The 14,463-nt window shown below is 38.4% G+C and overlaps 2 protein-coding genes and 1 long non-coding RNA gene across 4 annotated transcripts in view; 1 reads left to right on the plus strand and 2 right to left on the minus strand.

The window, feature by feature from the left end:
• Window positions 1–14,463, minus strand: part of LOC134754852 (serine/threonine-protein kinase polo) — a 466,060-nt gene that overhangs the window by 231,068 nt on the left and 220,529 nt on the right. The window lies entirely within an intron of this gene.
• LOC134754979 (uncharacterized) overlaps window positions 1–14,463 on the plus strand; it is a 31,950-nt gene that overhangs the window by 13,946 nt on the left and 3,541 nt on the right. The gene's annotated exons all lie outside the window — the stretch shown is intronic.
• The window catches only part of LOC134754891 (lysosomal acid phosphatase-like), a 48,222-nt gene continuing 39,100 nt past the window's right edge, over window positions 5,342–14,463 (minus strand). For both annotated transcript variants that reach the window (XM_063691356.1, XM_063691355.1), the window contains one exon: window positions 5,342–9,125. In XM_063691356.1, the coding sequence (XP_063547426.1) occupies window positions 8,905–9,125 (221 nt within the window). In that variant the 3' untranslated portion in view covers window positions 5,342–8,904. The remainder of the gene's footprint in view (window positions 9,126–14,463) is intronic.

Below are 14,463 nucleotides of genomic sequence, written 5' to 3' on the forward strand. Positions count from 1 at the left end.
CGACTACGAACAGAGCGCCCGCCAAGCGGGTTCCCGGGCACAATGTGTTAAGGATCATTCTACCAAAGAGGATATAATAAGATAGAGCGGTACTGTCATAGTAAATTGTGTAACCACAGTAAATTCACTGCCATCTATCGACACCCTTTAAAACTATAAATGAAGATTTATAAAAATGCGATAAAATGTATTTAAATATGGATATATGTTTTTTTTTTATTTGCATTATTTATTTTTATGATTTTGACCCATGTTCTTTCACTGATATGCGTTAAATAACAAACGAAACCGTCAGCGCCCTCTATACGAGAGTAGGCCAAAGTAGTGGCGCCATCTGATCGAGAATCAAATTTTCGTGATTTTCGAGGCACGTTTTTTCCTTAGACTGTATCCATCTATTACAGAGTTATATCTATCTTTGATTCTACCGTGGCCACTTTACGCGTTCCTTACTGGGAAAAAAGTGGTCACGGCCGAATGGCCTCTAACCAAAGGATTAATAAAGATCTACGGTCATATCTAGTCGTATTTCCATGTGAAATCACTGTGGGCCCAAAATTGTTTACCCACAATACCGCCACACTACTCAAAACAACCGTATGATGTATTCGGATTTCGGATAATAGTACGAGTACATTGTGATACAAGTATGCTACGTTGTTTATTACACACGAGGCGATATTGTGCGCGCGAGCTGTAAGCGAGCGCGCAATAAGAAAGCCGATGTGTGTAATAATGACCAATGCACACGTGTTTCATACGACGTTTTTCAACACATTTGCGAGGAAAAAAGGAAACATTCATATTAATCATTTTAATTGTTAAAACAGTAATGGCGTTAATCATAAACGCGCTACTGGCCTGAATTAGCTGTGAATCGTTTGTGTTTATCTGTCATTTAGACTTATGTATTAGTTAGAAAGGGATAAATCATAATTTAACTAAAGTTTTATGAATAAGGGGGTATACGTTTAAAATCTGTCATACTGCCTGCCGCTGACGGGCCGGCCGGGCCACAGGGCAAGCGGTCGGCGAGGCGCTTCTCTACTCGACAAATTTAAGAAGGCTCCGTTTCCATACATATTATTAGCAATCAGTTACCTTCCTAAGTCAGTCGGATTATCATTCACTTCGTTCGTTATATAATATAATGAAAAAGCACGCGTGTTTAATAATATCTTCTAGGATTATGAGCCTAAAAGCGGTTCAATTACTTGCATGTTACGAGCAAGTGTGTTGAAAAAAATAATGTACAAAAGCGCGATCTAAATAGTATTCCAATCTAGTCAGATTGTGCGTGAAAATGTCGTATGGAAACAAACAAAAAGTGTGTTCAATTGAATTCATGACATAGGTTTACTTGTAGTGTTGTGCTTTTTCGTGTCCGTATTTAATAATGTTACCGTTAGGTATATCTACTTACTCGTAAGATAGGTAATTAACCACGGGCACAGATTATATAATCCACGAGCTCGCATTAAACTTGTCGAGTCACCTAGCTCTATGACCACATGTCCAATATCTATAACGCAGACTACATGAGCTCATGTTCAAATTTACGTTACAGACTTCTATAATTAGGTATCACGCAACGAATGTGTTTAGACCAGCTCATAAAGTTTATTCTTCAATAAGTGATTCTTACAACTGAGAAAGTTGCATTTTATCCAAAAGAGTGGCAAAGTATTTGATGCAAATTTTCAGTTGTTTCCCCGTGTCACCTGATAATGATAAATTTATACTTCTAATAGCGTTAGTTTTTTCCTCGCGTTGGTGTGGTGAAATAGTTATTTACGATAAAGTGCGGAAAAGAGAAAATTCGAAACGAGTGGCGATAAATTAAAACACGACCGCAGGGAGTGTTTTAAATCGACACGAGTTGCGAATTACCTTTTCGCACGTGTATCGTACAACGTTTTACAGTACATATGGCCCTTTAAACTTTCGACATATGCACGAAAAGTGCTCATTCCCGCACTAGTGCGAAAAAGTAGCACCATATGTACTGTAAAATTAGTTTCACTTGGTACCAAGCAAATTTTGTTTAACCCTCGTGCCTGGAAATACTCGCAACGCTCAATATTTTACTTTTCGAGCACTTGCTATGTTCGTGGTTCAATTTTGAAATATTTCGCATGCTCTGACGTCACGACGTCAGTATTAGCACGAGGGGTTAAACAACAACTTTGCTCCCTTGTAAAACCAATAATTATTGTATGACCCGTGGGCGCTTCCCTTTAAGACGTTCACTGCTGGCAGTGGCAGTGGCTGCTACACTTACAGTGTGTTTGGTTAATCGTGTGTCAATTGGTTAGGTTGAAGAACTTACGTACCTACCCAATTGCTTTTCCACCCGGCAGTGAATGTGTTTATATTATTACTATAAAAAAATTAATATTCGTATTAACTGTATTAAGTTTAAGTAGTCTTAAAAATTATGATTTGCCAAACTCAACAGTCGACTATTAAAAGTAGACATCGAACTATATAGAGGTTATTCCTTGAATTGAAGTACAAATTATATTTTCTTTTCTAACACATACTACCTAGTAATAAAAGAACAAATATTTCATATGTACGAACATTTTGCAATATCCATCACAGTCTGCTATTAGCAGATTGTAATTTTCGGCAGACATCTGAACAAATACTTAGCCTTAGTAGTGCACTGCCTTATGGGAATATAGAACTAACTCTTAGTGAACTATCTCTTCGACCGTTTCCCATAAGGCATAGTACTATAGGTTTAGTTGGTTATGTTATTGACATCATTTATTTCCTCATAGTCAGTTATATAGCTGTGTGGAATTTTGAAACCCTTTTAATTATTTTACAGCAATGCAATGTTACGTAAAAACCACCGATATAATGTGTATTGTTAGCAATGTAAGTATATGTTAAAATAGTATTAAGTTGACATTCCATACCCTTGTGCCGTCCAGTAGCTGTAAGGAATTACTTAGCTGTACGTATACGTTTATACATAGTTATACAAAGTATTAGCGGAAGCCGCTCGACCCCAATTTCAAAGGAATACCGCAAATCGATGTACAGGTTAGCCGTTTGGCACACGCATACTAGAGGTCGAAACAAAATTTTTGACCCGCAGTTCCTAAAAACATTCGCGGGGGGTTAAAATAAATCCATAACCTATCGAGTGTGGTATCATACGAAAGGTCTTTTTGAGGCGATATTCTAAAAATATATCACATCATTACATTTCGGGCATTTTAATTTTCGAAACATACCAAGTTTGGGCTCCTCCAGACGCGATATGGCTGATTTTTTTGTACAATATACCACAAATGATACGTGATATCCTCATGTCGAACCCCAAGAAAGCAATTTTGAAAATAATGTCATTAACATTTTTTTTTTAATTTTACAAAGTGACACAGTTCTACTTCAATAACTATTTCACGAGACTTATGGAACTATACTGCAGATACGGTACATATTAATCATAAAATGACACGTAATATCCATATATCGAACGGGAAATACCTCTTTAACCCTTTAACTGCGCTTTTCATCGGTTGGTATAGTTTGTTTTGTTTTTGACACAAAATATCAAGATTGTATCCTTCAGATACGATATATGTACCTTACTGATTATTTTTTTGTACAATATACCGTAAATAATACGTAATATCTTGATATCTAAGCCCAAGACAGCAATTTTAAAAATAATTTCTTTAGGATTTTTTTTAAATATTTTTCTTGTGTATAATTTTTAAATATTACAATACTGAGAAATTAAAAAAAAATCTAATGAAATTATTTTCAAAATTGCTTTCTTGGGGTTAGATAATAAGATATTACGTATCATTTGTGGTATATTGTACAAAGAAAAATCGATAGGGTATATCGTATCTGAAGGATACAATCTTGATATTTTGTGTCAAAAACTAAACAAACTATACCAACTGATGAAAGGCGCAGTTAAAGGGTTAAAGAGGTATTTCCCGTTCGATATATGGATATTACGTATGATAATATGTACCGTATCTGCAGTATAGTTCCAAGTCTCGTGAAATAGGTATTGAAGTAGAACTGTGTCTTTGTAAAATTGAAAAATTAAAAAAAAATTGTTAAACATATTATTTTCAAAATTGCTTTCTTGGAGTTAGACGTGAGGATATCACGTATCATTTGTGGTATATTGTACAAAAAAAATCAGCCATATCGTGTCTGGAGGAGCCCAAACTTGGTATGTTTCGAAAATTCTTTTTGTTTTAATTTAAAAAAATGCCCGAAATGTAATGATGTGATATACTTTTAGAATCGCCTCAAAAAGCCCTTTCGTATGATACCACACACGATAGGTTTTGGAAAAAGAAAATTTTTTTTATTAAAAAAAAAATGTTTTACCATTCCCCCCCCCCCCAGCGAAATTGTTTTAGGAACTGCGGGTCAAAAATTTTGTTTTAACCTCTAGTAAGTGTGTGCCAAACGGCTAACCTGTACATAGATTTGCGGTATTTTTATACGAACGGGTTAGACTATATGTACCTAAATTATAATACATATATTATTGCACTTTTTTGTATATTTTTTACTAATGATTATTAACACGCGAGTGCATAATAATAATAAATTTAAATATACGCTACTGATTGCTTTTTATTTGTTTAACCCTAGTTGTAGATACGCGTGCTGCTGCTGACGTAACATCGGCGCTCGGCGGGTTTCGTTGTTCTACGCTGCCGGTGCCGGTGCCGGAACCGAAAAGATCTACATTGAATCGAAGAGTCAGATAAATATTTGTTTATAAATTTATCAATGTTGAGCTTTTCATCAGTGTTCTCTGTAAGAACACTGATGAAACAACCAACCAACCAACTTACCAACATCGCTATGAGAGGCTATATCTAATTTCATGCTTATCAAGATTATAAAAGGCCCATATAAACCTATAGGTCAGGGGTCACCAATTAGTTTCTTCAGGGGTCCGGTTCTTGGAATAAAATGACCATCGCGGTCCGTTTCTCATTGAGTTTATTAAATAATATCATGTCACTACCTGTGAGTTCCTATAATTGGCTTCCTGTATCAACTATAATTTTTATGTTAATGTCACAGCTGTTGGATCTCCAAATAAATAAAATAAATAAATAAGCAAAAAAATCAAAAACGGCGGTCTGGATGCGGTCCGCCATTTGGTGACCCCTGCTATAGGTAATCGCACTAATCCTTGTCTGTATCTCTTTCTGACAATATTTAGAAACAAACCGGGCATTACGGGTACGCAGATCTTTATAAAAGGCAACCCTGGCAGGCTGGCAGCAGTAAAAATAAAAATATACGAGGTAAAGGTAAAGGGTAGGGAAATTATTACATCTTTGTCCACATAAAATATAAATATATATTTATAACGTCAATCACAATACAAAAACAACAATGTAGCCTAATATTGGCTGTTATTTACTAACAAAGGTATATCAATACAAATATTTGACCAAAGACGATGGCTGGAGATGGTAACATAACAACGTAACAATAACACTAATAAGAGTATTACTCTTAAACTACAAAGACAAATAGTTTCGCTTACAACAGGAACCAATTCGAAACTACATAGTAAAATGCAGTATAATGAAAAACTTCGATATAAATAAAATTTATTAAAACAAGGATGCTGCCATATTCGAATGTACCAGCAATATGTGAAAACCCGTATGTAGCGAAAAGCGACTACGGACTGAGCGCCCGCCTGGTGGGTTGCTGGCAGTGAATGCGTTAAGAAGGTACTAGAACTTCATAAGGTTAATATAATTTATCCACATATTTTAGAAGCAACAAAAAAGAAAAAATAATCCTATAATAGCAACAGCAGAGAAATTTGCACAAGAAACGTGTTATTATGATATGATGAGTCAATGCGGTTGATGGTTCTTTAACACGTTGCTGTACGGTTATTTGCCTACTATTCGAACTAAATCTCCTGTTTACATTAAGTATTGGAAATGAGAGATTATAACCAATCCACTCATCTCCAACTTGTCTTCCAGCTATGTACCTTGTTCTTAAACGGATAGATATAGATTATTCAAAATACAAACGTACTAAACGCATTTTATAATGGGTTATTGATTGCCAGCGGTGGCGCCTCACTAAACGTCGCACCACACTCGTAGACCAGGTATAGTGTATCATGAATAGAGCCTAATGAAAGTCAACTGCCGCACTCAGTTGGTAGATTGAAGAGCGGTAGCAACCAAAAAAGTTTTTAGGAGGGATTACATGACTATATGTAGTAGATTGTACATAAGGGGAATTAAGCGATCCATTTTTATACGAGGCAATTTATTGGTCCGAGCGCAGCAAGGACCAATATAGTCAAGGACAAAAATGGACATTTATGCTTGAGTACACTCTGCTTTTCACTTCGAAATATCCAATATTTTATGTTATTTCACCGTATTCAAGACTAAAGAAAATTGTACTCGGGCATGCCGGTCGGGACCGCGCCGGCAGGGCTGGCATTTTGTATGGAGGATTTTGGATTTTATTGCTAATAAGGTTCGTAATAGATGATTTTACTTTATGCTCTAGAACATTATAAGCAACTTTATGTCGTCTACGCACGACTTAAAGTCGAACTTTATGATCATGACAAGTGAAAAAAATATTACTTCTACGTTCCTCAATCCATGATACATCTCCCTTAACCACTATGAAATGACTGACGCAATTTGTGCCAGGCACAGGTACACTAGGTACAATTGTTCCGTTCTCGACACCCAGGGTCTGAAAGCATATAGAGTCAACTGATTATTTTAAGCAGATACAAATTTTCTGTTGAGATAATTATTAGGTAAGTACCAGTTTTTATACAATATGAAACATTGCACAGTAATAGATTTATATAGTAAATTCGAGTTAAAAACGAGGCATCTAAAGGCAGGTATCTAAAAGTGGGCTACAATACAACATATAAACCCTTTTTATATACAAGCGAGTCTCTAAGAGTAACCTTATGTTAACAGAGAAGCTTCTTGGCACATTTTGTTATAATTATTAGTATAACACTTATACATACTAGGTATAACCAGTCAAGTAAATAATATTTGAAGACTGAATAACGTTCGTCGTCCACACAGTTAAACGACAAGGTCTACCAATGGTCACTACTCACTAGTTCCATAAACAAGTACTTACCTAAGCTTAGTGCTCACTCCATAGGTACACTCAGCGTCAAATACTCTGTAGCAGTCAAAGTGGCCAAATATAGTTTGTCAAGGGTCTGTCTCATTTCAAAGTCTGTCTTATTTCAAACATAGACAGAGAGAATCATACTATCTTTGTCTTACACTAGTACTAGCACCCAAAAGAAAAGGATGAGTATAGTATTTTTTTGTTCCTATTTACTGACAAGATTTGCTTGACCAACTATAGTTCAGTACACCATACTAAATATATGGTGTAGGTAGGTGTACCGAACTATTTAACTACTTTGGTTGGTACAAAGTGTTTGACGCTGAGTGTACATGGATGGAGTACACTGATGGTGGGTCCGAGATATCTACACGCCTACGAGTAGCCAGCTGTTGAGAACTGTCTAACACACCAGTGACGGCAGTGACGTCCGAAAACAAAAGGTCATATGTGACTGTAAGCTTCCCATTATAGTACATATAATACTATTTTCCATTCGCCGTAGCATTTGACCTTTGAGTCAACAACAATCATCGATCGCAGGCAAATTACTCTCTTACATGTTGGATTGAATTTTTATTTAGGTAAATATATTGAGCCTCAAAGTTTTGCCAAAGACATCCTCGAATTTCGAGATTACTATATGCAACGATTTAAAAAACCCTTATGCACTAGTTCGTACAAAATAAAACGATTTTGTACTGGAAAACGATTTATAGATTTTTTTACCGCTTGCCATTTGGTAAATAGGCAATGTACACGAATATTCTGCACATCATTCTGAAGGTCGATTTGTCTGTTAAGTTAAAAGAGTAAACTGCACAAAAAACTGTCACCCGACTGCGACTTAGCGGTATAATTCTGAAAGTCGATTTTGTATACAATTTTATGGAAAAAATTACGAGTACCTAAATAGTTATGAGCGGGAGTGTACATATGTAAGTCGGGTGACAATGCAATATTATGGTACCATCGAGCTGATCTGATGGAGACAAGAGGTGGTCATAGGAACTCTGTGATAAAACAACGCAACCTAATTGTGTTTGGGGTTTTTAGAATTGTCTCGATGAGTAGTTGCCTGCGGAAAGAAAAGTACAATCAGCGATAAAATCTTGTGCCAAAAATTTATTTGTGTTTATCAGGTTACATTCTAAAATAATATTTACAGTACATATGGTGCTACTTTCTCGAACTAGTGCGTTTTCGTGCATATGTCGAAAATTTAAAAGGGCATATGAACTGTAAAACCTTGTACGATACACGTGCAAAAAGGTAATTCGCAAGTTTCGCATTTCCTCTTTTCCGCACTTGTATCGTAAATAACTATTTCTGGTTATAGAAAATACCTCCAGTGTAAGATTTTTTATATAGCTATTATTTCTGCAGCTTAATTCTGCACAATACGGCGTTTTAAATTAAATAAACAATATTTTGTTACATAAACATATGTGTCACACGAACGTCATTCAACGTATGTAGTTAACAAAACTACTGATCATAGTCTGTGCATAAAGTGAGTCGACCACGACAATATGTACAATACACAGGAACGCCCACTTGCCATCTCCATCCTACTCCGTGTGACAACCAAAACTTACTAATTACATAAAAACTGCATAAAAATAATTAAACAAAAATCAACCTTGTTTTTTTACTATTACTAGTACGGTGCAATATGACTTTGAATTGGTGGTAGGTAGTGATTACTGAATTTTAGTTGTCACCTGTCTGATGGAATATCTCGACCTAATCCTGACGGCGTAATAACGCAGAGGCAGTCTCGCGCGGCAGTCGAGGCGAGGTGCGGTTCAGTGCGGGGGGTTCTGGTTCTGGCACTCGGCATCCCAGTCCTTGGGGATAAGCGTGTCGATGTACTGCAGGAAGTCGGCGTAGCGGCACGGCTCCTCGCAGAACGACAGCTTTAACTCCATTGGTACTTCTATCTTCGTATTGTTGCGATAAAACACCTGGTGATGTGAAACCAACACTGTAATATTAAGACCGAATTAGCATACCTACAGGTCGCACGGGAAAAAACTATAACAGCGAGCACCAGAAGAAACCAAGTGGGCGAGATGTTAAAAAAATCTAAACATGACTTCCATAATTCTCATAATTCACGTTTTCCATAATTTCACTTGCACTAATTTCATTTGCCAAAACGACTAAATGTCATAATCATAATTTCATATGCCATAAATGTTATGTGCCATAATTGTCATTTGTCATGATTGCCAAATACCTTTATTTCAAATGCAATAATAAAACTTGCCATAAAATTCATTTTTTGCATAAATTGTCTACAAAACCGAATCAGCTAGAGCACCCACCGACTACCCACGTGGGCTTGTCTGACCTACCCCTAGCATGTTATTGCAAAGCCCAAGCCGGAGGCGCGGAAGGAGTGCAGCCCCCGCCCACATATTCCTTACGCCAGGGCGGAGGGGTTGCACTTCCCGCAGCGCCGGAGCCGTAGAAAATACAGTGAGGCGAGTGAGGTTTTAAAAAGCCTTTTATGGAAAATTAAAAATGATACATACTTAATTTTACTCGGTATTGGACGTTATAATTCATTTTTATAACATACACTTTCACGTAAAAAAATGTCCGGTAAATTTTTTATCCAAATCCTAGCTCAATGAAAATGTGGTGGAATCTCGAAAACGAATGCGTGACACTAAAACTAAGATTTTATTGAACCTGTCATCAAACGACAAATGTCACGAATTAATCTCAGTCGAAAATAACTACATTCACGAACTAGGTAAGGCTTGTAGGGATTTTGTAAATAAGTCAATAACAAACAGCCACAACATATGTCGGACGGCATGGCGAATAATTGCCTCAGAGACGGGCAAGTGCGACGGCAAACGTGATGCGCTAGATATTTTACAGTACATATGGTGCTACTTTCTCGCACTAGTGCGTAAAAGAGCACTTTTCGTGCATATGTCGAAAGTTTAAAGGGCCATATGTACTGTAAAACGTTGTACGATACACGTGCGAATAGGTAATTCGCAACTTGTGTCGATTTAAAACACTCCCTGCGGTCGTGCTTTAATTTATCGCCACTCGTTTCGAATTTCCTCTTTTCCGCACTTGTATCGTAAATAACTATTAATAAACAAATCAGCCGGCCAGTCAGATAAGCAACGCGCAGCCACAGCGGCGACTGAGCTAAACCGGTTATATGTTGATGCGAATAAAAGTGTCAACACGCACACCAGCATTGCAACTGCGCTCGCCTATCTACGTAAGTACATCGCTAGACACGCATACATTATTAGTACCGAACCATGCTCGCGGCAACAGATAATAAGAATCGCGCAAAAAATCAAACGTAAAGACTCGCAATACATTAATGACATGACAACTAAATTTCTAGACATAATACCGCAGTTTCTTTACAGTATACTGTGCCACTTATTTAATAAATGTGCTGACTGTGGGATTTTCCCTGCTAGTTTAAAAAATGTAAAAGTACAGCCAATTTACAAAGGCAAGGGAGAAATAGATAACGTAAAACACTTTAGACCCATATCACTAATCCCAATCTTTTCAAAAATATTTGAACGCGTGTTGAGCGATGTACTTATGTCGCACTTCAATAAAAACAGGTTAATGAACCAGCAACAATATGCTTACCAGCCAGGTAGATCAACTATCGACTCTGCCTGTGAGGTAATAACTAGGGTCATGAGTCATCTAGAGGCCAAACAGCAATTCGCGGCCATATTTTGTGACCTTTGTTACAGTTATTTCCGAGGGGTTCTAAATATTACCAGAAACAAATATAAACACTAAATGAGAGTAACAAAGCTTTATTGACTACAGAATAGGTAACCAGAAATTGCCGGAACCCGGACACTCTTTTAATAATATTCTACCACTAATTACATTTATACTTAAATTTTACCTTTACTTATGGCTAAACAAATGAATAACCGGCTAGCTTCTGTTGCACAGGACTCTACGGTAAGTACTTATTATTTAAACTATAGCTTCCGGGAACAAATAGGGGTTTAGCGAACTCTTTTAAGTAATTTGGTAGAAACGGCGAACTGCGGAACTAAATTTTAACGTTAAATAGATACGTAGGGCAATTTACCACAACCGCCACGTCACAGAGCCTTGACGTGGAGATACGAAGCGGTCAGCGTCAGCTTGCTGGGTATCGTGATTACCGGAGTATCCAGCTAGACGCATGCGGTGGGCGCCCTGCTGGTGGACAAAAGGCCTGCGTGGGCATGCATAATGCCTTATTTCGACACCGGGCCACGCGATAGACCGCCATACAAATACGACGTTTTAATTACGGCATTTTAAGCCGGGGTCGAAAGGGCGATCATGCCCGATTTCAACTTGCTTAGCCGATCTCGGCTTAAATTAATTAAAATCTTCCCAAGAAATGTCCGGCCGCTTTAGACATCTTGAATGACAGATATCACAGATAGACTAGCGGGCATGGAGACTATAATATATAATCTATACCATCCATACTAGCGGGGTTGCCACAGTCCGAATTGGGCTCATGCGAACACTACATAACCGGACAGCCAAAACTATTACTTTTTGATTTCCTTCTCCTTTGCTTAAAATTAAACTAATACAACGTATTAAACGAACAACTACATTTAAGTGCGACCAATATGCTAAGACAGAGAATAATAAGACTAACAGAAAATCAAAATCACCAGGCACTGGTCATGAGAGGATGCCCCCAGGGAGGAGTACTCTCACCATTGCTTTGGAACCTGGTTGTAAACGATTTGATAACAAAACTAAACAACAAACATTTTATGACCATAGGGTACGCAGATGACTTAGTAATACTAATCAGCGGCCTAGTAATAAACACACTGTGCGATCTCACACAGACAGCACTGAAGATAGTAGAGAAATGGTGCAAGGAGAATGACCTATCGGTAAACCCGAAAAAGACCGACACAATTCTCTTCACCCATAAACGAAAACTGGGTACATACGAAATGCCAACACTTTTTGGCACAAAACTGACACTTTCAAAGGATGTAAAGTACCTAGGCATAATCCTGGACGATAAACTGAACTGGAACAAACACCTGGACAATAAACTGAACAAAGCAACAGTAGCCTTTTGGCAATGCCGGAGGATGGTAGGCAAAAGATGGGGACTTGCCCCTCACATTATACTATGGCTGTACAAAATGGTAATAATGCAGCGGATCAGCTACGGCGCGGTTGTATGGTGGCCCCGCACCCAGCTAACCACAGTAATAGACAAACTAAATAAAACACAAAGACTAGCATGTGTGGCTGCAACGGGCTGCATGAGAACTACTCCGACTGCAGCTCTAGAAATAATGCTAGGACTTCTGCCACTACACATGTATATACAGAAAGAAGCGGCTGCCACAGCTCTTCGTTTGAATAATCTAAACCTATGGACATCTTTCAGCTCATCGCACAAGAAGATCTATGAAAATACGATCTCAAAAATGCCCATGCTGGAAGCGCCTATCGACAAAATACCAAAAACCATGATCTTCTGGAAAGATTACGCCATATCCTTATTATTATGGCTCAATAACAAACGAAGGGACAGGATGTGGTGTCTTCTCAGAGGACCTGAACATACACATCACAAAACCCCTTGGTGAACACAATACGGTATTCCAAGCTGAATGTGTAGGAATAATAGAAGCTTGCAATCCTATTACAAGACGACAAGTGAAACACGAAACCATACTAATACTGTCAGACAGTAAATCGGTACTACAAGCGCTATGCAGCGACAAACTTACCTCAGAGCTTATACTTGAATGCCATCGGAGCCTCACTGAAGTGAGCAAAGAAGGCAACAAAGTAAGAGTACAATGGATAAAGGGGCATAGTGGATCAAGAGGAAACGATGCAGCGGATGAACTGGCCAGGAAAGGTTCAGAAACACCGGCATATGGACCCGAGCCAATTATGCCTCTACCAATATCCTACATACAGAACCAGCTAGAACAACATCACAGACAACTGCACAATAAGTACTGGAGTGAATTGAAGACATGCAGGCAAACCAAAGAAATTCTACCGGAACTGAACCACAAGCTTACCAAAATATTACTGAAAACACCAAGAAGCCAACTACGTAAAATAGTAGGATTAATAACAGGACATAACACACTAAACAAACACCTACATAATATGGATAAAACTGATAGCCCCATGTGCAGAGCGTGCATGGAAGAAGAAGAAACAACAAAACATATTCTCCTAGCAGTCTAGGAGAATATGGGTTTTTACAGTTAAACAGGTAGAAGTGTATAGGAGCAAATACCTAGGTAATCCATGCACACTAAAAGAGGCAACTAGCAACCTGAAGACTTTGCTAGGCTTCGTGGAGGAGCTGGGGTGGTTAGAGTAGCGCTACCTCGTTTCACGCAAAATAGGCGCATTGGATGTCGATTTGCGGAAAATGCCCAGCATAACTAACTAACTAACTAATCCGTGTAGTAGCCGGCGTCAAATGGGACCATCCAGCAAAAGAGCTGTTCATAAGGTACAAAATCCTAACCTTACCTTCCCTTTACATCCTGAAGGTAGCTAAGTTGGTGAGATGTAACTTAGAACAGTCATCAGATTATTGTTTCTCGCAGTCCTTATCTCGTCGGAGACCTGATTGTAGATTTTAGGACCGATGTAGTTGAGACACTTTTTAGGGGTGTCACTGCGCAGTTTAGGTATATTTGGCCGGCGCACCGCCCGGGAAGGTATATGGCAGTGGGATGCCGCTCGGCTCGCACGATAGTCGTGTCACGTGGCGCTCGCTGAAACGCTCGAAAAACGTCAAACGCTGATGAACCCAAGTATCACTTCAGGCGCGGCCAGGAGCTCCGCGCTCCTAGAACGCGGCTGGCAAAGGCGAAAAAACCGGCCAAGTGCGAGTCGGTCTCGCGCACGAAGGGTTCCGTACCATTACAGAAAAAAACAGCAAAAAAATCACGTTTGTTGTATGGGAGCCCAATTTAAATATTTATATTATTTTGTTTTTAGTATTTGTTGTTATAGCGGCAACAGAAATACATCATCTGTGAAAATTTCAACTGTCTAGCTATCACGGTTCATGAGATACAGCCTGGTGACAGACAGACGGACAGCGGAGTCTTAGTAATAGGGTCCCGTTTTTACCCTTTGGGTACGGAACCCTAAAAAGTGTCTCAACTACATCGGTCCTAAAATCTACAATCAGGTCTCCGACGAGATTAAGACTGCGAGAAACAATAACCTGTTTGTATCTAAACTGAACTCCTACCTAATCTCTGCTGCGTACTA

The sequence above is a fragment of the Cydia strobilella genome, chromosome Z (genome assembly GCF_947568885.1).
Source record: "Cydia strobilella chromosome Z, ilCydStro3.1, whole genome shotgun sequence".
In the NCBI taxonomy this organism is placed as follows: Eukaryota; Metazoa; Arthropoda; class Insecta; order Lepidoptera; family Tortricidae; genus Cydia; species Cydia strobilella.